Here is a 22,967-nt window from a genome sequence, read left to right on the forward strand (position 1 = left end):
TGCTTCCTTGTCTTCTTTTGTCTCCAACCCCACTCATAAAAAGAAATTGTGCTCTGAAGCTCTTAACATGCACGCAACTTTTTTTCCCCAAACTCTAGGAAGCGAAACAAAGGAGAGCTGCATGACTCAGCAGAAATGACCTCACCCTAATTACTCTGACCATCAGTACAGATTTTTCATATTTGTTCAATGTTTGCAGCAATGAACCACTCAACCCAACACAATCCCATTACTCATATCAGTTATTGGTTTTCTTTTTTAGTATGTACTGTGGATATAAAAGTATACACACCCCTGTGCAAATGCAAGATCGATCATTTCAAAAATATTTTCCACAAGCAATGTTACTGTTAAGATCTGGAATTCTGTTGCAAAAGTGTGCACACCCTTGTAATTGGGATGAAACTTGTGTCCAGAATTAACCAATCATATTTAAACCCAAAATAAACCCCAAATAAAGTTCAGATGTTACCGTAGGAATCTCGTGATCTTGTGCTGACACTGACTGTCGGCTAGCAGGAATTTAAGCATTGTTTTGCAATGTTTTGTAATTAGAAGAATGCTCACATTAGTTTTCAAATCGACTTGAACTTTATTCTGTTATAAAGGATTTCTTGAGCAATGTATGATATGAACATAGGTGTTTCCCCACCCAATGTGCAGGGAAAGTGACAATGTACCAGAGAACTCATGTGGTAGAGAACACCTAATCCCTGAGACTAGACGCAGATGAGTTGGGGGACTGATCTGGCCTCTTCATGGAAAAGCAAGGCGTTATGGCTTTCCAGGGAATATGATCACGTCGAGTGTGAAGGACACATGCGTGACCTCAGTGGACATGACAGTAAATCCAATAATAATGCAGGGATTTGTGATGCTTTTTACTGCCATACCATGTATAGCAAGTCTTTTTTTTGTATTAAAAAAAAAAAAAAAAAAGACAAGGCTTTTTAAGGGATAAACACTTTGTGTATGCATAGAGTCTAGGGGTACACTTGATTGACTTGTATGCAGTCTGTGGTATCAATGCCTGCCTGGATTATGGTAAGGATCAAAAGTGGCTTCATTAAAATAAAAATAAAAATACCATGTATAATAAGGGGCTCCTGGAATGTTATGTGGATATTTCCATTTTGAGTCTTGCTTGCAGTGCAAAGCCGATAAGAAGAAAAGGCACAACTCAACAGCATGTGTATTTTTCCCCCTCAGTAAAAAACGCACACACACGTCAGGTCAAAGTATGGTGTGATGACATCATCCGTTGCCACGACAACAGGGGAGGGGGCATGACAACATCCAACTGCGTCTTTGCCAGCAAGATGAGTGAAAAAAAGAAAAGGAATCCGGATTAGAGCTGAGCAGTTCATTAAAAAAAACCATTAATAAGGTTCTACCTTCTCAAGGCTAACATGCATGTTGAAATGACTCAGTGCACTTTCCCTTTATACTTTTACTGGATGTGACGTAAATAACATGAATCATGAGGATTATCAATGGAACAAAGACAGGCCTCGCTGTTGAGAGTTTGCATGAAATCTTCACGCTGCATGCAGGAATGCGCGCAGACACACGCGCGCACGCGCACGCCTCAAGCGCAAGCAAACACTGACTAGTAGTGATGTGCATTACAGTTCTTTTAAGAGAACTGAATCTTTAGAATCAGTTCTCTCCAAAGATTCGTTCATAAGATTCGTTCAACGAATCGGCTGGTTGATCTGTGACGTCACACGGACACTCCATTAGGTACACCGCCATTTTCAAGTGTACCTAATAACAGGCCACTTTATTAGGGAAATATCATGGTCAAAGGTCACGGGTGTCAAGCTCTAGTCCTTGGGGCCGCGTTCCAACATGTTTTCCAAGTGACCCTCGTTAAGCGCACCTGCGTGAAAAGTTTTAGCTCCTTTCACGTTCTGCAGGAGCTAAAACTTTTCACGCAGGTGCGCTTAACGAGGGAATCACTTGGACACTCCATTAGGCACACCGCCATTTTCAAGTGTACCTAATAACAGGCCACTTTATTAGGGAAATATCATGGTCAAAGGTCACGGGTGTCAAGCTCTAGTCCTTGGGGCCGCGTTCCAACATGTTTTCCAAGTGACCCTCGTTAAGCGCACCTGCGTGAAAAGTTTTAGCTCCTTTCACGTTCTGCAGGCGCTAAAACTTTTCACGCAGGTGCACTTAACGAGGGAATCACTTGGACACTCCATTAGGTACACCGCCATTTTCAAGTGTACCTAATAACAGGCCACTTTATTAGGGAAATATCATGGTCAAAGGTCACGGGTGTCAAGCTCTAGTCCTTGGGGCCGCGTTCCAACATGTTTTCCAAGTGACCCTCGTTAAGCGCACCTGCGTGAAAAGTTTTAGCTCCTTTCACGTTCTGCAGGAGCTAAAACTTTTCACGCAGGTGCGCTTAACGAGGGAATCACACGGACACTCCATTAGGTACACCGCCATTTTCAAGTGTACCTAATAACAGGCCACTTTATTAGGGAAATATCATGGTCAAAGGTCACGGGTGTCAAGCTCTAGTCCTTGGGGCCGCGTTCCAACATGTTTTCCAAGTGACCCTCGTTAAGCGCACCTGCGTGAAAAGTTTTAGCTCCTTTCACGTTCTGCAGGCGCTAAAACTTTTCACGCAGGTGCACTTAACGAGGGAATCACTTGGACACTCCATTAGGTACACCGCCATTTTCAAGTGTACCTAATAACAGGCCACTTTATTAGGGAAATATCATGGTCAAAGGTCACGGGTGTCAAGCTCTAGTCCTTGGGGCCGCGTTCCAACATGTTTTCCAAGTGACCCTCGTTAAGCGCACCTGCGTGAAAAGTTTTAGCTCCTTTCACGTTCTGCAGGAGCTAAAACTTTTCACGCAGGTGCACTTAACGAGGGAATCACTTGGACACTCCATTAGGTACACCGCCATTTTCAAGTGTACCTAATAACAGACCACTTTATTAGGGAAATATCATGGTCAAAGGTCACGGGTGTCAAGCTCTAGTCCTTGGGGCCGCGTTCCAACATGTTTTCCAAGTGACCCTCGTTAAGCGCACCTGCGTGAAAAGTTTTAGCTCCTTTCACGTTCTGCAGGAGCTAAAACTTTTCACGCAGGTGCGCTTAACGAGGGAATCACACGGACACTCCATTAGGTACACCGCCATTTTCAAGTGTACCTAATAACAGGCCACTTTATTAGGGAAATATCATGGTCAAAGGTCATGGGTGTCAAGCTCTAGTCCTTGGGGCCGCGTTCCAACATGTTTTCCAAGTGACCCTCGTTAAGCGCACCTGCGTGAAAAGTTTTAGCTCCTTTCACGTTCTGCAGGAGCTAAAACTTTTCACGCAGGTGCGCTTAACGAGGGAATCACACGGACACTCCATTAGGTACACCGCCATTTTCAAGTGTACCTAATAACAGGCCACTTTATTAGGGAAATATCATGGTCAAAGGTCATGGGTGTCAAGCTCTAGTCCTTGGGGCCGCGTTCCAACATGTTTTCCAAGTGACCCTCGTTAAGCGCACCTGCGTGAAAAGTTTTAGCTCCTTTCACGTTCTGCAGGAGCTAAAACTTTTCACGCAGGTGCGCTTAACGAGGGAATCACACGGACACTCCATTAGGTACACCGCCATTTTCAAGTGTACCTAATAACAGGCCACTTTATTAGGGAAATATCATGGTCAAAGGTCACAGGTGTCAAGCTCTAGTCCTCGGGGCCGCGTTCCAACATGTTTTCCAAGTGACCCTCGTTAAGTGCACCTGCGTGAAAAGTTTTAGCTCCTGCAGAACGTGAAATGAGCTAAAACTTTTCACGCAGGTGCGCTTAACGAGGGTCACTTGGAAAACATATTGGAACGCGGCCCCTCGAGGACTGGAGGTCGACCCCTGGTTTAAGTGAAAAGTGCCACACCCGCCCTCACCCCCACTTTCTGATTGGCTGTTTGATCTGTGATGTCACTCGGACACTCCGTTAGGTACACCGCCATTTTCAAGTGTACCTAATAACAGGCCAGTTCATTAGGGAAAAATCATGGCCAAAGCTAAACTGAAAGTGAAAAGTGCCACACCCGCCCTCACCCCCACCTCCTGATTGGCTGGTTGATCTGTGACATCACTCGGACACTCCATTAGGTACACCACCATTTTTAGGTGTACCTAATAACAGGCCAGTTTATTAGGGAAAAATCATGGCCAAAGCTGAACTGAAAGTGAAAAGTGCCACACCTGCCCCCACCCCCACCTCCTGATTGGCTGGTTGATCTGTGACGTGACACGGACAATCCATTAGGTACACCACCATTTTCAGGTGTACCTCATAACTTTATGCATTTTTTGTACGTGTCAAGAATGTGTATTTGACTACTTGCTCTTTATTTTGGGGGACACCAACACATATTACACAACGTAAAACATATACATATTGTCATATAAAGCAGTTAACCAAATGTCAGATTTTTGTTTTCATGCCCAAAAAAATAAAAACAAGGAATAAAACACCAGACAAGTTTTAACATACAGTTTATTAAAATAATAATAATAAAAGTACATTTCAAACCAGCAATCTAATGTGAAACTGCAGTAGATATAATGGATAACAATATTTAGGCGTGTATATGCAGTGTTATAAAATCAAGATTACCCAAAGAGAAGCATAATCTCCCTGCTGTTGCATAACGGGATGCGCCGTTTCATGCAATAAAGTTAGTCGTTAGCTTGGAGAAAACGAGCACAGAAGAAGTGGTATTTCAGTGTGTGGTTCTTTCTTTTCTTGACACATCGTTTATCTACAATCTGGCTCACGTTTATTCACTGAATTGTTCACGCCAGGAGCCGCATCACGTTCACGGACTGATCCGTTGATGCACGGGAAGGCAGTTCACTCGTTGACTCGTCCGCGAACGAGAAAGTCAGGACTCGTTCCCTCACTGCTCCGTCTTCGCGATGAACTGGAAATGCAAATCACTGACTCGTTCACTCACAGTGCCGTTCAGTTGGTGAACGGGAAATGCAATTCACGACTCGTTTGTGAACGGGAAGTTACGTCATTTTCTTCTTCGTTTTGTTTTACGGCGAGGTGGCACCAGCTTCAATGGGCATTACTGACATCTACTGGTTGAAGTCATATAAACTGAAAAAAAAAACAACGAATCACTTTAGGAAGTGATTCGTTCATTCTCGTCCACTGAAAATATTTGTTCCTTTGAACGAATCGTTCACTCACGAGCCAACACTACTGACCAGCAGATGGATACAGTCGCAAATCACTCGACACTATTCCAGTGCCAGGATTAGGGAAAAAAAACATGTAATGAATGGTAAATAATAATAATTAATCAATCAACCAATTAACAGATTAATAACATTGCCATTTATTTCATTGGAGAAAGGCAATTTGAGAGGTGTTTTAAGTTACAAATTCAACTTAATACTATACAGTCTATTTGATTACACTGAAAGCAAAATGTGAGCCATCATTTTGACTGATGGTTATTTGCCCGTAGACTAGAGCGCAATTGTCTTTATGTTTAGCTTGTGTGTACATGTGTGTGCGTGGGTTTTGCTCAACTACTTCCACTGGAAAGAAGAGTCACAGTCCTGGGAGGCAGCTTCATTGACGTCAGGACCTCTCACGGCTGTCTGCTGCCTCGCCTGCTGAAAATAACAGCATCCCAATGAAAGCGAGCGGACGGGTGGCCTCGAGTGGATTCACTCTTTCCTTTCCACGTAATCTCCTTTTAATGAACATTAGGGCTCCGATTTCAGAAAAAGCTTTCACATGCGAAGAGGAAAGACGATCAAGCCTCGGAGGTGCCATCCACATTCACACCTCCTCCCGTCTTCAGAAGTACATCCTCGTGCCTCCGGGCCGCTCCCCAAGGTGCTCTCACACTGGCAGAATATGCTGATGCGCACCAGACAAGTGCATCACAATGCAGCAGCAAAAGAGGAAGGAAGCTAGCTGCAGAAGTAGAGAGGAACTCAACATATAGAAGCCTAGCAGAAGTCAGCACACAAACCAGAGACACAGAAGTGAAGATAAGAGGCCAAACAAACTGAAAGCAGGTGTCAGGTGTAGTGGCTGCTTTGTTTCAAAGCTTTCATCTCCATACTTGAGGTCAGAGCGGGTAGAATGTGTAATTAGATTGTCTGTCTGGTAATGCAGAGGTGGGCAAATGTTTGGGCTCAAGGGCCACATTGATTTTCAAGAGTGAGCTGTGCCAGGTTGGACACGTGAGTTTGCATTAGTCAGTCAAAACAGGTGTGACACACGAGTGTTCTTTGTTACTTTATTCAGATGAAGGTACAGTAGAACAGCATCAAGTGTGTGAAGCACTGAAAAGAACAATAAAAGCACACAGGTCATCAAATGGTGCACAAAAAGGTCCTGACACCCCCCTCAAAAAAAAAAAAAAAAAAAAAAAAGTCTTTTGAAGCCTCACTTGAAAACGCTAAAGAGGCATTTTAAGTCCAGAATATTCCTTGAAGCCTACCGTGCTCCCCTTTCATGAACATATTAAGCCTTGGAGTGAGTTTCCATTTCGGAACATGGTTTTGTGTAGAATGACCACTGACAAATTGGGAGTCAAGATGCATTCTGGGTCTTTTATAATGGGTCGCCAATTAGTAGGATAAAATATTGCATGCTATCTTTTTTGGCAAAGAGCTTTTGGATTTTGTCAACTTTTGCCATTCTTGCACAAGGATTTGGGGAGCAAGAAGTGAGGCAACTTAGCGTTTTAAGATAAGAACATGAACTTGTCGTCGAACATCACATTTTGAGTTTGTTAAAACAATGTGAATCAAAAAAAAAAAATGTGTAAAAAGGAGGAATGTGAGAGGGGTCGCTGGGGCTCTGAGACGCTTAACTAGCGAGTAACACTATTAGTCAGCATGCACCACTTGATTGACACTTGACGGTGAAGCGTCTGTTTACAGCGAGGGAAGTTGGGGGTAGGCGATGTGGGGCCCAAGGAGGAAAATCAAAATTATCGGATTGGTCTATACAGTTAGCCATTGATCTTGAACATCAATAAATATCTTGTAAAAGGGTTGCGTTGAGATGCGCTGCTTCACTTATGCCAGGGCAAGACTGGAGGGAGAGAGGAAATAATACGACTATGAGTTTGCTTATCATCGTCATCAGGAATAAAATGGACAATGGATGTTCTGTAGGCTCACCACTGATGGCCTCCTGGGCAAAGTACTTGACATCCATGTCTGTATCAGAGGCCAGCTTCTCCAGCACCGGCTTGACTTCATCCCGCAGTGTGCTGATGACACAAAATGGCGGCCGGTCAAGAGAGCGATGCCCATGGACGTTTCTGCCACAGCGAGCGCAATTTACCTGCCGTCCAGGATGGGTCCGATCTTCTGCAGGGATTTGGCTACGTTGAAGCGCACGTTGGCCACCTGGTCGTTGGACATCTTGAGCACCACGGGCAGCATCTGCTTGGTGGTGATCTCCTGACCGCACGCCTCCGACAAAGCCTGAGAGCAATACAGAAAATGTCACGGTGCAACTCTGAGACTGCTGAGGGCGCGCCGGCGCGAGACCCACGTTGATGCAGAAGAGGGTCGTCATCCTGTGGAGGTAATTGGGGTCGTTGGCCATGCCCAGAACCTTTGGCACGATGGTGTTCTGCGCCCACTCGGCTCCGAACCTCTCCACCAGCTTCATCAGGTTACAGGTGGCGGCCTCGCGGATGGCGTACACTGCATGGCCGCAACAGCAAACGGATGTTACCCTCACCTCGATCAATAAGCAGTGACGCATGGTCATAGAAGTCTATCTCGGGTTATCTGAGCTACCTTTTGACTAAATGTGCGGTGCGCCAACCCTAAATGGTCCTTTTATTCTCACACTGATAGTCAGTGAATCGGCGACACTGGCTGCTCAAAACTTAGCACCTCGCTAACCGCATGCTTTGCACTATAAATGGCCGCCTGTTGCGAATAGAAACAAAACAAGGGCAGAGCCAAGAGTCAAGGAAAAGAAAGCAAAACGTGAAGACCAGGGTGCGCTATTGTCATTTTCTTTCCCAATTCACTCTTCCGACTGCATTGCAGTAGAGGTGCACGAATTGAAAGCAGTGTTATTTAAGTTGTCAAACCTGCATCCCAAATGGCAAAGGTGCTAAAATGATCACATGAAGTCAGTGAGGAAAGCATTGTGGAGAGAGCACGTCCTTTCTTATGTAACGGTAGCCTGGCCCTTACCCTAACCCCCCAGACACACACACACGACATTCCAATGATGTAATGCAGCTGGCCCTTTGTCCTCAATCACACATCTCTAATTGGGGGAAAGTGGAGAGAAAGAAAGCCCTCAACACAAAAGACAATGTCCTCATGTGTAGGACATGTACAGCCTTTCCGGTGACTGCGCGTTTAGATAAACTTCACTGGAGTGGCAAATGCGACGTGTTGATGGACAACGTATGGTTCACTATTCTCGCTATAGCAATTGCTGCCGCTCTCCATCATGTGCTACTGTCGCCTCCGTGCCCGGGAGTGAAGGGTAAGGCTTTGAATAAGTGGAGCTGCCCTCATGAGTGACTTGGGCGTCGGCGAACATGTATGATCCACGCAACATAGCAAGAAGAGCAGCAAGCATCTTACCGTGGTCAATGAGCCAGGCCATACAAAGAGTGTTGAGCTTCTCGTCAAAGAACTCCACACCCTAAACAGACAGACGCCATTCAAATCCAACGCGGATAAAAATCCAACTCAACAGCAGAATATTTTGTTGGCGATTTGATGACTCACCAGTTGACCGGCCAACAGGGGCATGTACTCAATGATGGCCAGGCGGACCCTCCACTTGGCGTCCTCGGCCAGCTCCACAATGGCCGGCAGGAGTGACTGGGACAGCTGACGGATGCCGATCACCTCGTTGACACAGTCCAGGTTGGAGATTATGTTGAGACGCACCTCGGGGCACTGTGAACACAACGGCAAAAATGATTATTTTCTTGTAAACAAATGGTTTTTTTACTCAAATAAAATTTTATGAGCTATGCACAGGTTTTTTGGGGGGAATTATGAATTCTGTTCCTGTGACAACACAAACTTATCAAAGCAAAGTTATCAGCATCTCCACCTCCCCCAAAAAAGGGGGGGGGGGGGGGTTAGTGAGCATCACCTTCAAATATTGAAGTTCTGCATGCCAAAACTGTCGATGTTTGGACAGTAATCTAATTAGACAGTCGTGGTCTTTTTTGGCAGAGACAAGAAAGTGGGCCAACTTTAAATAGGACTGAGGAACGCAGAGGCACAGATGACAGTTTCAAATCTTCCAAAACATTTTGAAGGATAACCAGTCGAAAATATCAGGACAAAGCTACACAAGCGCCCTACAAACACTCCACTTTTTTTTCTTTCTTTTTTTTTTTTTTTAAGCATCAAGGCCAAGTAACCCGTGTAAAAATCATGTGATGGTCACAAAGTGGCTGTAGGCTGCGTGAGAAGTAGAAAAAGAAAGAAAAGTGCATTTCCTTTACCTCATCCTTGAGCTGAGCCAGGAAGAGAGGCAGTAAATGCTCTATTGTGTTATCCTTGCCCAGGATGGCAGAAAGGCCCATAATGACCAAGGCCAGTGCTGACTTGACATGTTGGTTGGTGTCTGAAACCAGCTCCTGCGCACACGCCACAAAACAGTTGCAACATTAGTTGGTAGAAGGTGACACAGTCTTGCCCAAAAAAAATAAATCGCATCAGTATTTAAATTTTAATTATGCAAAATGGGAACGAGATGAATATAGCTTCACACACTAATTTGAGCTTTCATGTGGTAAATAGTGCCCCCTGCTGTTTGAAAGCGGTGCAAAAAGATGGCCCATCCAGCACCAGCGTTGTTCCCTCTCAAAGTGTCAGCAAGTGCTCATAAAAAGTTAAGAGGTGGGCTGTAAAAAGAGCTTTTTGCACTCGCTATCAACGGGGTCTGAAGTTCACCTGGAAATGACTTTTTTTTTCATTTTTGTTTTTATTTATATACCTTGACGCAGGGCAGGATGTGAGTCATGATGATCTGCTCACGATTATCCTCTGGGAGGTTCTCACAGAATTCTAAGCAGAGGAAGACCACTTAGTAAATTGTTGACGTTAAATAAGGCTTGTTATTTTAGACATAGCGTGCATTCATGGACTGACCTTTGACTTTGTTAGCAGCCGCGGCACGGACCTCAGCTTCGCAGTCCTTGAGAAGGTTCTGGAACGCTGGGACCAGGTCATTCTTTGTGATTTCGGGACCCACTGCTTTTTGAAGCTAAAAAAAATAAAAAATAAAACTGTCAAACATTTTTTTTTCACTATCCAAATAACTGTTTAGCCTTGAAGTATACATCTCAAACATCACAATGACCTCAAAATGTTACTTTTCAAGTCTTGACTACTCAGGCCTGAGCAATATGGATTTTTGGGGCGACTGCCGATTCTGCCAAAAAAAAATTCGATTACTTTTATTTTATGATTTAAGTATTACGATACTTCTTAAACGATTGGAGATCCTGCTCAGAATCTATCATAACGGCATCGACGAAGCGTAATCTCATAACAGGCACTTAGGCACAGTGGCAATCAATGTCAGCAGGAAAAAAAGGGCTTATTCTGCAATTCAACAAGGTCCACCTCATTTAAATTCACAGCAAGAGGAGTCTGAACAGCACAGCTGAATTCGACAATGGAGCACATCCATCTCCCCTGCAGCTTCGCAGATAATGATTCCGTTGATGTGCAATCCCATGTCAAGCTCACCTCGGAGAACTTGTCGGCCACCATGTAGCGGACCCTCCAGGACTTGTCCTCGGCGGCCTGTCGCAGGGTGGGCATCACCAGGGTCTCCAGGTCCTCCTGAGGCAGCAACGTGGCAATGCTGACGCAAGCCTCCACCGCCAGAAGCCGCACAGAGTCCTGAGGGAGCAAAGTGAAGCCATGATTTGGCCGCCGCAAGCATCAAGTGATTACTTGGCAACACTTTGAAAAACTAAACATTGAGTGAGATGCATCAGCAAAGTGAAGTTTGTAATTCCTCTTCATCCGTTGTTTTGTTTTGTAACCAACCTGCTCGTCGGAGGCCAGAGCCGTGAAGAGGGAGATGATGTCGCTTCGAACATAATCCAACTCCAACACTCGGGCAAACTCGCCCAATTTTGAAGCAGCGGCGCGACGGACCATGGGAGTGTCATCCGAACACAAGGTGCGGAAATGCCTAAAAGTAACCGCACACAAATTTTCTTATGCATCACCTTGGAATGTAAATATTAGCAGCTTGTGGAAGAACTTCTCAACTTACTGGCGAATCTCCGCCTTGACCGTGCTGGAGACGCGCGGATAACAGACACTGAAGAGCCCGCAGGCAGAGGTACGAGAGGTGAACCAGTCACCGCAGGACAGACGTTTGACCAAGGGCTCAAAATGGACCTCCAGGTCTACCGGAGAATGCTCCTGGGAGATCTTGCGCAGGGACTCCACTGCTTTGTCACGGACCACAGTCTCCTCCACTGTGGCCAGGCTTTCCAGAGGAGGCTGCCAGTCGGGGGGAAAGGAGGGCAGTGGTAAACCACATATTGGCAGAGGTTGATAGATTATATGAAGGCATGAGACGTACCAGGAGACAGTGGACGTATTCGGGGCCTCCCACCAACATGGTAAAATTACCAAGCTGCTCAGCCAGAGCCAAAAGCACCTCATCTTCGTCGTAGATGGTGTCTGCCACAGAAAGACGCCAGCGGTTCAACCAAAGTCAGTATACACACTTGTAAATATTCTTGACAGCGTGTGACACCATTGTTAAAACATTACCACTAAGTCATAATGTGGTTTAATTGGCACCATTGAGTTAAATTGCTTACCTGTGAGGAAAGGAAGCAGTTCAGTACGGGTCCGCTCCACACCCAGAGCCAGTGCAATAGTGGACAGCTTCTTGATGCTGTTCAGTCGCAACTGTTGAGTAATAGAAAGAGAATTAGTGACAGGGAAGTATGTTGATGCGTTCGTCAGCCCTCACCAACCGGAATTTGTTTTTACGAGAGCTATTACCTGAAAAGGGCAGGACCCAAATGTGGGTCAATATCATTGTAAACTCAGAACATCTACTCTTAAAAATGGCATTTGCGATTCTATTAATAAAAAGCACAACAAAGACAATATTGTGTATAACTTTTAGTAAAAACAGTAAAGGACATTTTGAAGGGGGTGTTTACGCTTCGCGGCAGGTCTGATCTAAAATATTCCGCGCATATCATGGGTTGACTGACTGGATTTAAAAATCAGTCCTGTTGCTATCGTGTTATAAACCCGCTGGCGCTGACTAACACCAAGCAGAGACGAAAACCAAAACATTTCAACATATTGTGTATGAGTTTAGAATATGATAGAAAAAGGATCGCGCTGAAAACGAAAGGCTCCTGTCAAAACCATCGAGACGGCAAGACGTCAGCGACTAGCCCGATGACTGGAGACTAATGCCTCCGATTCCTTCAAGTAACAGCCGAAGAACAACCAGTAGTGAATAGTACACATATTATTGGCGCATACGGTCAGCATTAAGCACATTTGCTATGACAAACGAGCGCTGAACGAGTCAAGGGTGCGCCCCAGTTGACAAAGCCGAATAGGCCCCGCTAACCATCTTCGCTAGTTAGCAATGCTAGCCAGATAGCAACCGGCGATGAAAATGTCACACAAGCGGACTCAAGGTTCCGGCGGATTATTAACTTCAAGGTAAAAAGAAGCTTTTGTTACCCACCTGAACATCTTCATTCCGCAGCTCATCAATGAGAACGGCGATAGGGTAGAGAGAATCGTCTCCATCGGCTCCTGCCATTTTGGATTGTACGGCGACAAAACGAATGGCGCTACTGTGGCCGACTACGGGGTTTCCGGCCCACTTATAAAAGGGAGCCGATTCGCCTCCTCGGACGATTGTTTTGTTATAAATTCAAATCGATGACGTTTAAAGCACGTTGACGAATAAGCAACGGGCACACTGTGTTTAGAATGCAAATAAAGCTGTCTCTGAGTAAATAAAATCACGTCATTAAAAAAATTCCAACGGTGTCAAACTAGATAATTGTATCAAAGAGGGGATCCATACACCAAGTTATTTTTAACTGGTCTGGATTTATTCATATATGTTTATAAATCGTTTTTGTTTTGGCTGCTCTCATTAAAAATGTTACAATTATAAATATAAACAATATATATCTGGGTCAACCGGAAATGTTTATTGTGTTTCCGGTGTCAATGTGGCGAGCCATGCCAAGATGGCGTCTCAACAACAAGCAGCTTCTCTTCAGCAGCAACAGCAGCAACAGCAGTTGAGTCAACAGCAAGACTTCGACCCGGTGCATCGATTTAAAATGCTCATCCCGCAGTTGAAAGAAAGTCTTCAGGTAATAAAATCGAGAAGCTTATTGTAGGATGCCCCCTCAAGCGGCGCGTCATGAAGTTGAGTGATGCTTTGTGTTCATCTCACAGAACCTAATGAAGATCGCGTCGCTCAACTTGACCCACAACACAATCATCGATAACGGAGTGTACGAACCCCCGCCCACCACTTTTTATTTTAGTTTATAACCCGATACATAATTATACATTCAAAGATTAAGTACATTTAGGATGATGGCATAATCGGATGCTATTAAATTCTTCCCATTGTTGTTTGTGCTTTAGTACAAGTAACGACACTGCTGTTCAGCGCTTTGACAAAAGCTTGGAGGAGTTCTACGCGCTTTGTGATCAGCTGGAGCTGTGTTTGGTGAGACTTCAAGACTTTCACATAGACGTGCGACCTACCGTCTTCTAAGATGTATCTTGCCCTACGCAGAGGCTGGCGTACGAATGCCTCTCGCAGAGCATCGACAGCGCCAAACATTCGCCCAACTTGGTTCCCACCGCCACCAAACCTGACACGGTGCAGACGGAGTCCATGTCTTACGCCCAGTACCTTGGCATGATCAAGTCCCAGATCTCGTGTGCCAAGGACATCCACAACGCTCTGCTGGAGTGTTCCAAAAAGATCGCAGGAATGGGTCAGCCTCCAGGAATTATGTAGATCTTGCTTGGACTTCATTTCTCAAATGTCATTTATTTTTGGATTTCTTGCTGGTTTTTTGTACCACCTCCGACAGAGGAGTAGTGCTTTGAATCAAACGTGGTTCTACAAGATTGTAAACAAAACCTCACATCCTGAAATTTAATTTCAAGCTGATGGCAATTACACTTTATCAAACAAGTATTCTTACGTTGTGTTCCATTATGGCCAGCAGGGGGTGCCAGATGTGCACTTATCTACCGTTGTACAGTATTTGACGACTAAAACATTTACGAGTGTGTTGAAATCATGGTGTAAATCTGCAGTGATCAATAAACCTACACATTTATAAGATTTCTCCCTATTTGGGATCAGTGTAGTTTGATGAAATTGTGTCGTTTTTATGATTTTGACAAATGCCTGATCTCATTTTAAATATAAAACTGCATTCCAACAAGTGTGTGTGGACTTGGCGTCTAAATAGTAGTAGTAGTTTTGCTTGTCGGGCTTCAATAAGCATTGTAACGTTTCGAATCAAATACTTGGAAGTCCAAAATAGCTGTAGACACATTTTGATATAGACATTTTTATTTTTTGACACAAATTGTATATCTAAAATATACAAGAGTTGCAAATGGCGTTACAGAGCTCGGATGAAAAATGAAACAGTACAAAAAAGGGAAAGAAATTACTCTTTGTACAAAGCGGACACAAAACATTTCAGCTACTCGACGAGATACGTTCAACCTATTTTAAATGCATTTGTGGCTCCTAAGTCAGTCAACTCAAGCCCTTTACAGCCCTTCGCATTCATCCCATCAACTAATCAGTCAACAGCTAATGTCTCGTGAGCTAAGAGTGGAAAACATTTGCTAAAAAATCACAAACTATTCTTTGCTCTTCTTAAAAACAAAAACACTGTCTTGTCTGATAAAATTGCCCCTATTATAAGTTCAGGCGTCGCAGAGCTGCCACTTACTATACATCTCTCACCTATCGCTTTGGAGACCACCGATTGGTCCACTCGTTCAGAATCCAGCTCACTAAATTCACCGTTATTCTGTCATCGGCAACGCGTCATTTCCTAACTTCCTCAACCTTTGTGCCACTGCGACCAAAGTTGGAAATGTGACAATTGAAAATAAGGAGATGGGAGCAGAAGCAGCAGCTTAACAGTCACGTTGCCAAGCATATCAAAATGTTTCAATTTATGGGTCGGCTCTATCCAATTAAGTCACGGGGATAATGCCATCATTTGTGGATGTGTGTGTGTGTTTCGTGAGAGCACTTGCGGAGATGTTGATGATTTTACTGCTTTGGCGAGTTGGAAGCTTTCAGGATACCTTTACTTTTGGACTTGGGTTGTTCACTGGGGAAGACAACAAAGCATAAGGCTGTTGTAGTAATAAGTTATTTCTTGCCAAGGAAATTTAATATATGCCTGCGAGTAAGTAGTTTGAAGGTTTAAATTACATTAATGCCAGTTTTGGATGCCTGTCTATAGAGTTTTGCACTGAGTGCTAGCATTAAGCTAGCAGATTTCCAGAAAAGAGAACGAAATGGTGTTTGGTTGTGTACTTTTCTTTCTTTTTTAAAAAAATACTTTTTACTAAAACTTTTAAATATGTTTTAAGTACTAGTACTGCAACAATTTAGCACTGGCAGCTAAAACCTTTTGTTGGAACGACTCTTGAAAAAACAAAAACATAATATTTGGTCTCACAAATCATTGCATTACTGCTAACGTGTGCTAGTCATTACTAACCTGCGGCTTGGCTCCGGACCAGCTAGACTTGCCTGCTGACCTCTGCGACGTCGGGACGGCTCTAGCTGAGCCATGGAGCCAGACGGCCTGAACTTGGAAAACTCCTTCTGCCACTCCTCGTCAAAGGACTGCGCTTCAGCTAAGAGAGAAGAGTCAGGACAAGAAGGTCAGGACAAAGCAAATGAATGGAATGTGATAAAAGTCATCAACCCACATTCATCTAAATTCTGGAAGTCCTGTTGGAACTCCTTATTTCCTGTTTTCTTGTTCCTTTTCTTTTCAACGACGTGCCCTTTGTCTTTTATGTGGTGGCCGATGGCCATCTTCTCCAGGCCGCTTTCAGAGTCTCTCACGGCTTTCACAGTCTCCTTCACCTGCACAAGCATATTGATAATGAGAAACTGAAAACAGTTGGGTTTCCCCATCCTCCATGAGATCCCTCAGTAGATCCACTTACACCTCCCGGGGCCTGGCGTGTCGACGACGAAGCATGGAAGACCTTCGGGGGTTCGTTTCCAACCTTGGAATACGTCATGAGTGATGAGGAGCTGAACGAGTGAGCGTTGGGGTCTGTGGACATGTTCTCCTGACACGCAAGCAAAAAAAAATAATAATTGGCTTGCAAATGTGCAAAGAGAAAACAGTTCTTGGTGTTTTAACTCACAAAGTTTCTTAACATCCCGTCCATGCTGCTCCTCACGTTGGTCACCATGCTGTCGAACATGTTGAAAGGGTTTGTGGCCATATCCTGTGCCAACACACAAGATAGAAAGAATAGTCACAGCGGCTGGACGCTTATGATCGGACGCCACCTGCTCTCGGTGCGCTAAACGTATAAATATATCAAATTATGAAGCCTTGAGTGGCGAGGATATCTTTCTTAAGAACAAAAACTGCCCGTGTTAGCATCTCGGCCTCTATCGCTATGCGCGGAGGGGCTACAATCAGCATCGGGGGGGGTGTTGAATGACTTGTGTTCCATGTGTAATTGGGTCGCATTGACAGAGATTAGCGCGGGCTTTGACACTGAAACTGAGATTCATTCTGGGAAAGCTACGCAGGGGTGGCTGAGTCCAAGGCTGCTCCGCTCGCTCAGCTCTTTCCCAAAAGGTCAAGCTGATGTAAATAAAACACTCCTGGTCACTGTCGGGCTGGCCAATTTTACTCGACGTTGGCCTCTATGGACAAATAAATGCCACTTCCATTTGGGACCTGATTATATTTAGATCTGACTTGCCTTTGAGTAGAAGCGAGATAAGAACCTGTTGTTAAGAGGGCCAATGCTTTGCTACGTTAGCTCCATGAAAGGTAAACGAACAGAACTTGTTTTCCCGCTGGGAAGCTAATGTGTTGAATTCTTGATTATAAAAAAAAAAAGTTTGGTCATTTGTTTGTCAAACCAGCGGAATTTGATATTTTGAGGTGACTCTCCTCATAATTTCCTCTTACTGAATTGCCAATTGTATATTTTCAGCGATTTTAAATGTTTACGTTTTATTGTATTGAGGTGGCCCTTTGTCTGCCTTACATTTCTGAAGTCGGGAGTTCGAATCATTTGGCTTCCTCCTTCTTGTGGGGAGTTTGAATGTTCTTCTCTGGCTTTTCTCCGGGTACTCTGGCAATATTTAAAAACATGCATGTTATTAGGTGTAAACAGATGTCCGTCCCCTATCATTACTGACATTTAACACATTTTTTCAAACAGTCTTGCCAAGTTGCCACACATGCACCCCAAAAAGGATCAAATCAAGTGTTTGGTTAACTGCGATTTAGTCACGGAGGTCATTAGTGGAGGACGCTAGCTCGACTTAATAGCAGCAAGCTGCAGTAATTGAGAGGCATCAAGTTGCTGCCTATTGAGGCCAAGCTTGTGATGAAAGTCATTATCAAGGATAAATATACAGACCTCAATGACATGGAAGGATTAAACTGGTTTGGCATGCTTGGCCTGATTCGAGGGAAGGTTAACGGGTATGTTTTTTTACTGAGCGGTGTTGTTCAATTTAGTTTGTCACAGTACAGCAATTTAGAAATTAAAAGACGGTACAAGACGGCAATCAGTTAATTGGTAAATAATCGCCAATTGAAAATGTAAAGGTGGTTGGTCTTCATTCGCCGGCCACTTTTGAGAGGTCCCACTGTACTTGCCAGTAAAACAATGGCCTATTAATAGTGACAGATATAACGGTTGGAGAGGTCAAGGGTGTTGACCTTCTTTGAAACCAGACACTAACATGGCCTCATGCCCGCCGTGTGCGAGTGTTGCTCCACTTAATCCTCTATAGTTTGCTTGCTCAACAAACTCAACTAACGAGGCAGGCAGGCGTGGATTAGTTAGTTGAACTGTTGGTATATGACACGGTCATGTTCTCACCCTATGTTCGCCTCTTAGTGCCGGGGTCTCCTCCGCTTCATGGCTGCCCATTCTGCCATCCATGATGCTCTGCATGTAGTGTCCGCCAAATGGCTCAGAGAAACTTCGCATTATCTGGCGTGCATTTTCCTGGTGTGCTCGGAATGGGTCTCTGCAAAGGAGATGTCGATTAAGAATGTTGCTTAAAACATTTCCAATACCGTTTACAAAGGTGTTGATTGTGGGGTCTTCAATTCTATTTCCATTAGGTCCTGTGGAAGCTTGGAGATTGAAATTTCCAACGTCTAAACTGTGATAGTGTAACACTTTAGAGAAATAAGAGTGTTTGTTTTAGGCTGGCAATCTTCAAAGCAGTATTTTAGAATAAATAACGTCATAAATTGGACCTTGAAATAAAGAAGAGGGTCCCTCCACCAACACCCCGAACTCTTAATTTCTGCGCGTCACACACACGCACGCACGAATTCGTTGTAGGAACTTTTTCGTGCATCGTAATCCACAATTTTTACATTTAAAAAATAAATGCAATTTCTTATTGATTATAATAGCACGACAATAAATGAAAGCCATTCTTTAGCTCCTTTTGACACTATTAAAAAAAAAAAAAAAAAGCGAGCTAAAATTTGTGGCCAAATACTTACGAGAAGAAGGGGTCATCGGTAAGGTCCCCGAACTTGCTTCCGAACATCTCGATGAAAAATGTGTAAACTAAAGGAAAATTGAGAAATAAAACAATAAAATGCTTAAATAAACATAACAGTCCTTGTGCGCGTCACGGGTGGAGAGAAGTGCTCGACAATAAGTATAGTAATGTCCCCCACGGGGGAGGAGTCAGGTGATTCGTGATCGAGGGCATCTTACCACGTGACGCGTTCCTGTCCTCCGATTGGCTGATCAACGCACTTCAGTCCACGAGGTTTGTTGTCTTTGAAGGTTGCCATGACGATGGCGCTCTCGAAGCTTCTGATTAAAAGTCCTAAAACTCACGCTCTTTCATGAACGTCAACGTTTAGTAACTATGACACAGTAACTTACACTTTCTTACAAAATGACATTGACCATTCACAGTGGCGTGTGAGGATCAAATAACTTCTGGCGCAATGGTTTAAGAGTGCTTGTATTTGTATTTAGGACTTCATTACCACACTGGCTATTTGGAGGCGATGGCGGGGTGACAGTGTCCCACGCTGGGTATAGACTTACCATCTGGAGCGCTCCATAAATAGGCCTGGCTCTTATTCTCTACACAGTCTTAAATTGTTACTCATAATTAAAATTCAGCCGTAAAAGTTAGTCAACAAGGTCACACATTGAATAAGCAAAGTTTTCCATCAGTACTTTTTATTGAAGTTGTTTACAAAGGAGAATACACGCAGCATATTCTACAATGAAAACCAAGAAGATAAAGTGTTTCAAATTGTTTTGCTACCACGCTTTAAATGTGTCCTACAAACTGTACAACTCTGCCACAACAATATAAATTTTTGGGACGGCTCTCCTGGCGTTCTCAGGTTAGGACACGGGACTTCCCATGAGCCTCTCCTGGCGAAGTGAAATAAGCCTGTTGAGCCACAACTCCTCAGCCTTCTCCTTGTCCATGAACAACTGTGTGAAACAGATTTCACAAAGAGCTCATTTAAAATGTTCCTCATGCACTGTGCACTAGGTGATGATGACAGTATAATGTTCTTATTTTCAATTATTATTTCAGTCTTTGGGATGAAGGACACTATCATTTTTATTCCTCAACCCAACTGCCCCATATTGAGTCTCCATTAAGAAGTAACACCATGAAACCTAAGGATTTGTGTGTTGTATGTATGTGTGAGTGAGTGTGTGTGTGTCATACAGATTGGAGAGCAATCCTTCACTTTGAATCTGACGCTGCTTTCCTTGATTGTTATTTCGTTCGACACTGGTGAGATCTTGTCTGTCGGCCCCGCGCTAGTGTCGTAGGGCTAATGTGTGTGTGTGTGTCTGTGATGACACGATGCGGACTGGTCTAATGACTCATCTGTTCTAATTGGGATCGGAGCTGAGGCCGGGGCCCGCCTGGGGCATATTGATACCATACATCAGCCTGTCGCCGGGTCTTGCATGTGTGTGTGTGTGCATATAATGTGCGTGTGCGTATGGGTGTTATCTGCATATGTCAGGTCATAACTTCGTTTGCCTGCTGGAGATAGATGAGTGGGAAGCCCTGGGGAGCATTAGTGCAGTTGAAAGTTTTCCTTCTCGTTTGTCATCATTGCCTTGCAGAGGAGGAGGTGATGGAAGGAGGATATGCAGCACACACATAACACATGCACGCGCATGCTAAGGAGTGTGTTGTGAGGGGTTGTCACGGCGACCACTCACAGCGGGATGGGCCAAAGTGTCGGTGTCGTTATAGACGATGGACAGGGGGAAACTGAGGTCCACGTGGTCCGTCTTTTCCGACTCCTGCTTCACCACGGGCTCAGTCTGACAAGGAAGAAAGAAATGGAAGGAAGGAACAAGTAAATCAAAGACACCTTGCAAAAGTACATCAAATGAATATGCATTCGGATTCAATTAAATGATGACATGGTTCAGAAAATGTAGAGAACTAGAAAATTGCTTTACATGGTGACAAAAAGTGCCCAAACTTGCCGATGAGGCACAATTGTATGTCACTAAGATATAATTAATATAGGTTCCAATGACATGACCAATAAATAAACAGCTTGGACTAATTCCAATAAGTAAAAACTGCCTGTTGTCATACAGCGACTCGGAGGAACTTTTATCAGCACATTGCATGTACAGTACACCTGGAAGGCGTCATTGAATGAGGCCTACATTTGTCCACTAGATGGCAGTGCAAGTCTGTAGCATGCATGAAGCTCCGAGATAAATGACAATACAAAAGGCGACAAGATCGGCCAAACGGAAGCTTAATCAAAAAAGCAAAGACAATCCTGACTTTTGACTGAGCATTATTCTTTTTTAAATGTTTGTTTTGATGTCATTTTTTTTTCATTGACCGTAGCTTTTAAACTGGTGGCTACTTGCTGATTAATACTAGTGGTCAGTTGGTCTGTAATTTTATGACCACAGACTTTGCCCACATATGATCGTTTTTAGCAGATGAAAACTATCCATTAAACATGACTTTGAGAAATGATATCAATGTAGGTGCAAAACAGTACATGATGGCAATTTAAAGTGTACTTCCAATTTTAATGATCTATGCTCGGTTGTCATTGGACAGCGACATCAAGCTCCCTGGTGGAGGTCAACGTTATTGTGGGTCTCGACCTTGGCCGGTGTCCTCTGAGCGGACACGAGGTCACTGTCACATGTTCCCGCCTGACTTCTCAAAAGAGCTCAGGCAAATCAAATCTTTGGAACATTTCAATAATGACTTATGTGTTTTGGGTGACAGATGCAGGACGCACCAGTTTGTCTGAATGGGGACGTTTGATTTGTTGCAAGGGAATTGAATGAGGGAGCAAAAAAAAAAAGCGCCGCACTGCACCTTGACGTCGTCCCGGGATGATTTGAAAGCCTGCGGAACAAAGGAGTCGTCCTCGATGGCCTCGATGTCCTTTATCCTTCGCACTTGCTCCTCCAGAGAAGCTCCCTCTGGAAAAAAAAAAAAAACGCAAGGGAGGAGGTGCGTGAAGAAAAAGGCCAAACGGCAGCGTTGGTTGATTCCACCTGATTGCATGTGATCTGTCTGCAAAATGCTCCCTGACGCGTAATGTGACGTATGGGATGTTATTTCAATCTTTAAGGGGGCGCCCCACCAAGGGCACGGAGCGCCCCCCCCCCCCCTTGTAAGAAGGCAAATAAATGCTAACAAGATGAGAGTAAATTACACTGGGAATAATGCATTGTAAAATAATCACAAATATGAACACAAACTGCTGCAATGGAATTTCATTAGGGAGACAAAATGGGATTAGATTTCAGAGCGTTTTGGTGGATCACAGACTATTGCTGATGCCGTTTGTCCAATCACGCGCAGGGACAGGAAAGGGCTTCCAGTAAATGACGGCTGCATATAAACACGTCAGGACTGCGCATAATCACACAAGTGCAGCTTTTGCAAGCGTAGGAGGAATTACCAAAAAAGGAAAGTTTGCCATTTTCGACTATGAACACTGGCGCTATTGTGCGGCTGTCAATCTTGAAACCGATCGGTCAATATTCATCCTTCCCTCCTGCGTCTATCCATCCTCCGCTGTACTCGCCCATTTCCCCATCTGTCAATCTTTCACGTGTGTTACGATCTGGGTGGTGTCGTCAAAATAAGCAATTGTTAGTTAAATCAAGTACGCCCACACAAGCACAAGGTTCGTTCTGATAACTACAAAACACGCTGGAAAACTTTAACTGTGTGTGGGGGGGAAATATTCTGAAGTTTGTCACAAACACCAAACCAGATTTCTCACAACCTTTCCATTAACGTGGAAATTTTATCCATTTGGACATCGGTGTCAAACTCAAGCCCCGGGGGCCAGATACGGCCCGCCACATCATTTTATGTGGCCCGCAAAGAAAAATTGTGCATCGACTTTGTTGTACGAATTGCAATTTTTTCATTACCATTCACGCGACAAAAACGAGTTCGACGCCCCTGCATTAGGACCTCAAATTTTATTTTTGCCTAACACATTATGGGTGGATAAGGTGACTCTCACATGCTGTTTGACAGATGTCAGCAACCAAGATATGAATTTCACGAGGAAAATCACACATAATGGACTTGAGAGTGCGGCCCCGGCGAGCTCGGAGGCGGACCGGAAAAATCAATAGTGGAGCCGGCC

The 22,967-nt window shown here is 44.2% G+C and overlaps 4 protein-coding genes across 6 annotated transcripts in view; 1 reads left to right on the forward strand and 3 right to left on the reverse strand.

Annotated features, from left to right (window-relative positions):
- Positions 1-6,276: 6,276 nt before the first annotated feature.
- On the reverse strand, positions 6,277-12,902 carry ppp2r1bb (protein phosphatase 2, regulatory subunit A, beta b). Its single transcript, XM_037268068.1, has 15 exons — positions 12,749-12,902; positions 11,853-11,943; positions 11,609-11,709; positions 11,294-11,526; positions 11,062-11,209; positions 10,756-10,911; positions 10,153-10,267; positions 9,998-10,068; positions 9,504-9,638; positions 8,770-8,943; positions 8,623-8,683; positions 7,562-7,716; positions 7,349-7,491; positions 7,183-7,274; positions 6,277-7,093 (listed from the first exon to the last, which is right to left on the reverse strand). Exons 1-15 carry the CDS (start codon positions 12,824-12,826, stop codon positions 7,074-7,076), a joined length of 1,773 nt encoding a protein of 590 aa, XP_037123963.1. The 5' UTR covers positions 12,827-12,902; the 3' UTR covers positions 6,277-7,073.
- A 329-nt stretch (positions 12,903-13,231) lies between these two features.
- Positions 13,232-14,389, forward strand: med29 (mediator complex subunit 29). The gene is made up of 4 exons (XM_037268075.1): positions 13,232-13,394; positions 13,480-13,538; positions 13,675-13,759; positions 13,829-14,389. Exons 1-4 carry the CDS (start codon positions 13,266-13,268, stop codon positions 14,054-14,056), a joined length of 501 nt encoding a protein of 166 aa, XP_037123970.1. The 5' UTR covers positions 13,232-13,265; the 3' UTR covers positions 14,057-14,389.
- A 320-nt stretch (positions 14,390-14,709) lies between these two features.
- Positions 14,710-18,993, reverse strand: mlf1 (myeloid leukemia factor 1). 2 transcript variants are annotated; one of them, XM_037268073.1, is made up of 8 exons: positions 18,816-18,993; positions 18,175-18,325; positions 17,329-17,415; positions 16,465-16,548; positions 16,258-16,386; positions 16,015-16,174; positions 15,801-15,939; positions 14,710-15,404 (listed from the first exon to the last, which is right to left on the reverse strand). In XM_037268073.1, exons 1-8 carry the CDS (start codon positions 18,860-18,862, stop codon positions 15,344-15,346), a joined length of 858 nt encoding a protein of 285 aa, XP_037123968.1. In that variant the 5' UTR covers positions 18,863-18,993; the 3' UTR covers positions 14,710-15,343. The 2 variants fall into 2 exon arrangements, with proteins under 2 accessions (XP_037123968.1, XP_037123969.1); XM_037268074.1 differs by lacking the exon at positions 17,329-17,415.
- Positions 18,994-19,496: 503 nt separating this feature from the next.
- rsrc1 (arginine/serine-rich coiled-coil 1) overlaps positions 19,497-22,967 on the reverse strand; it is a 69,552-nt gene continuing 66,081 nt past the window's right edge. For both annotated transcript variants that reach the window (XM_037268072.1, XM_037268069.1), the window contains exons 8-10: positions 21,674-21,780; positions 20,533-20,637; positions 19,497-19,779 (exon numbers count right to left, since the gene is read on the reverse strand). In XM_037268072.1, the coding sequence (XP_037123967.1) occupies positions 19,687-19,779; positions 20,533-20,637; positions 21,674-21,780 (305 nt within the window). In that variant the 3' untranslated portion in view covers positions 19,497-19,686. The remainder of the gene's footprint in view (positions 19,780-20,532; positions 20,638-21,673; positions 21,781-22,967) is intronic.

This window comes from Syngnathus acus, chromosome 13 (assembly GCF_901709675.1).
Source record: "Syngnathus acus chromosome 13, fSynAcu1.2, whole genome shotgun sequence".
In the NCBI taxonomy this organism is placed as follows: Eukaryota; Metazoa; Chordata; class Actinopteri; order Syngnathiformes; family Syngnathidae; genus Syngnathus; species Syngnathus acus.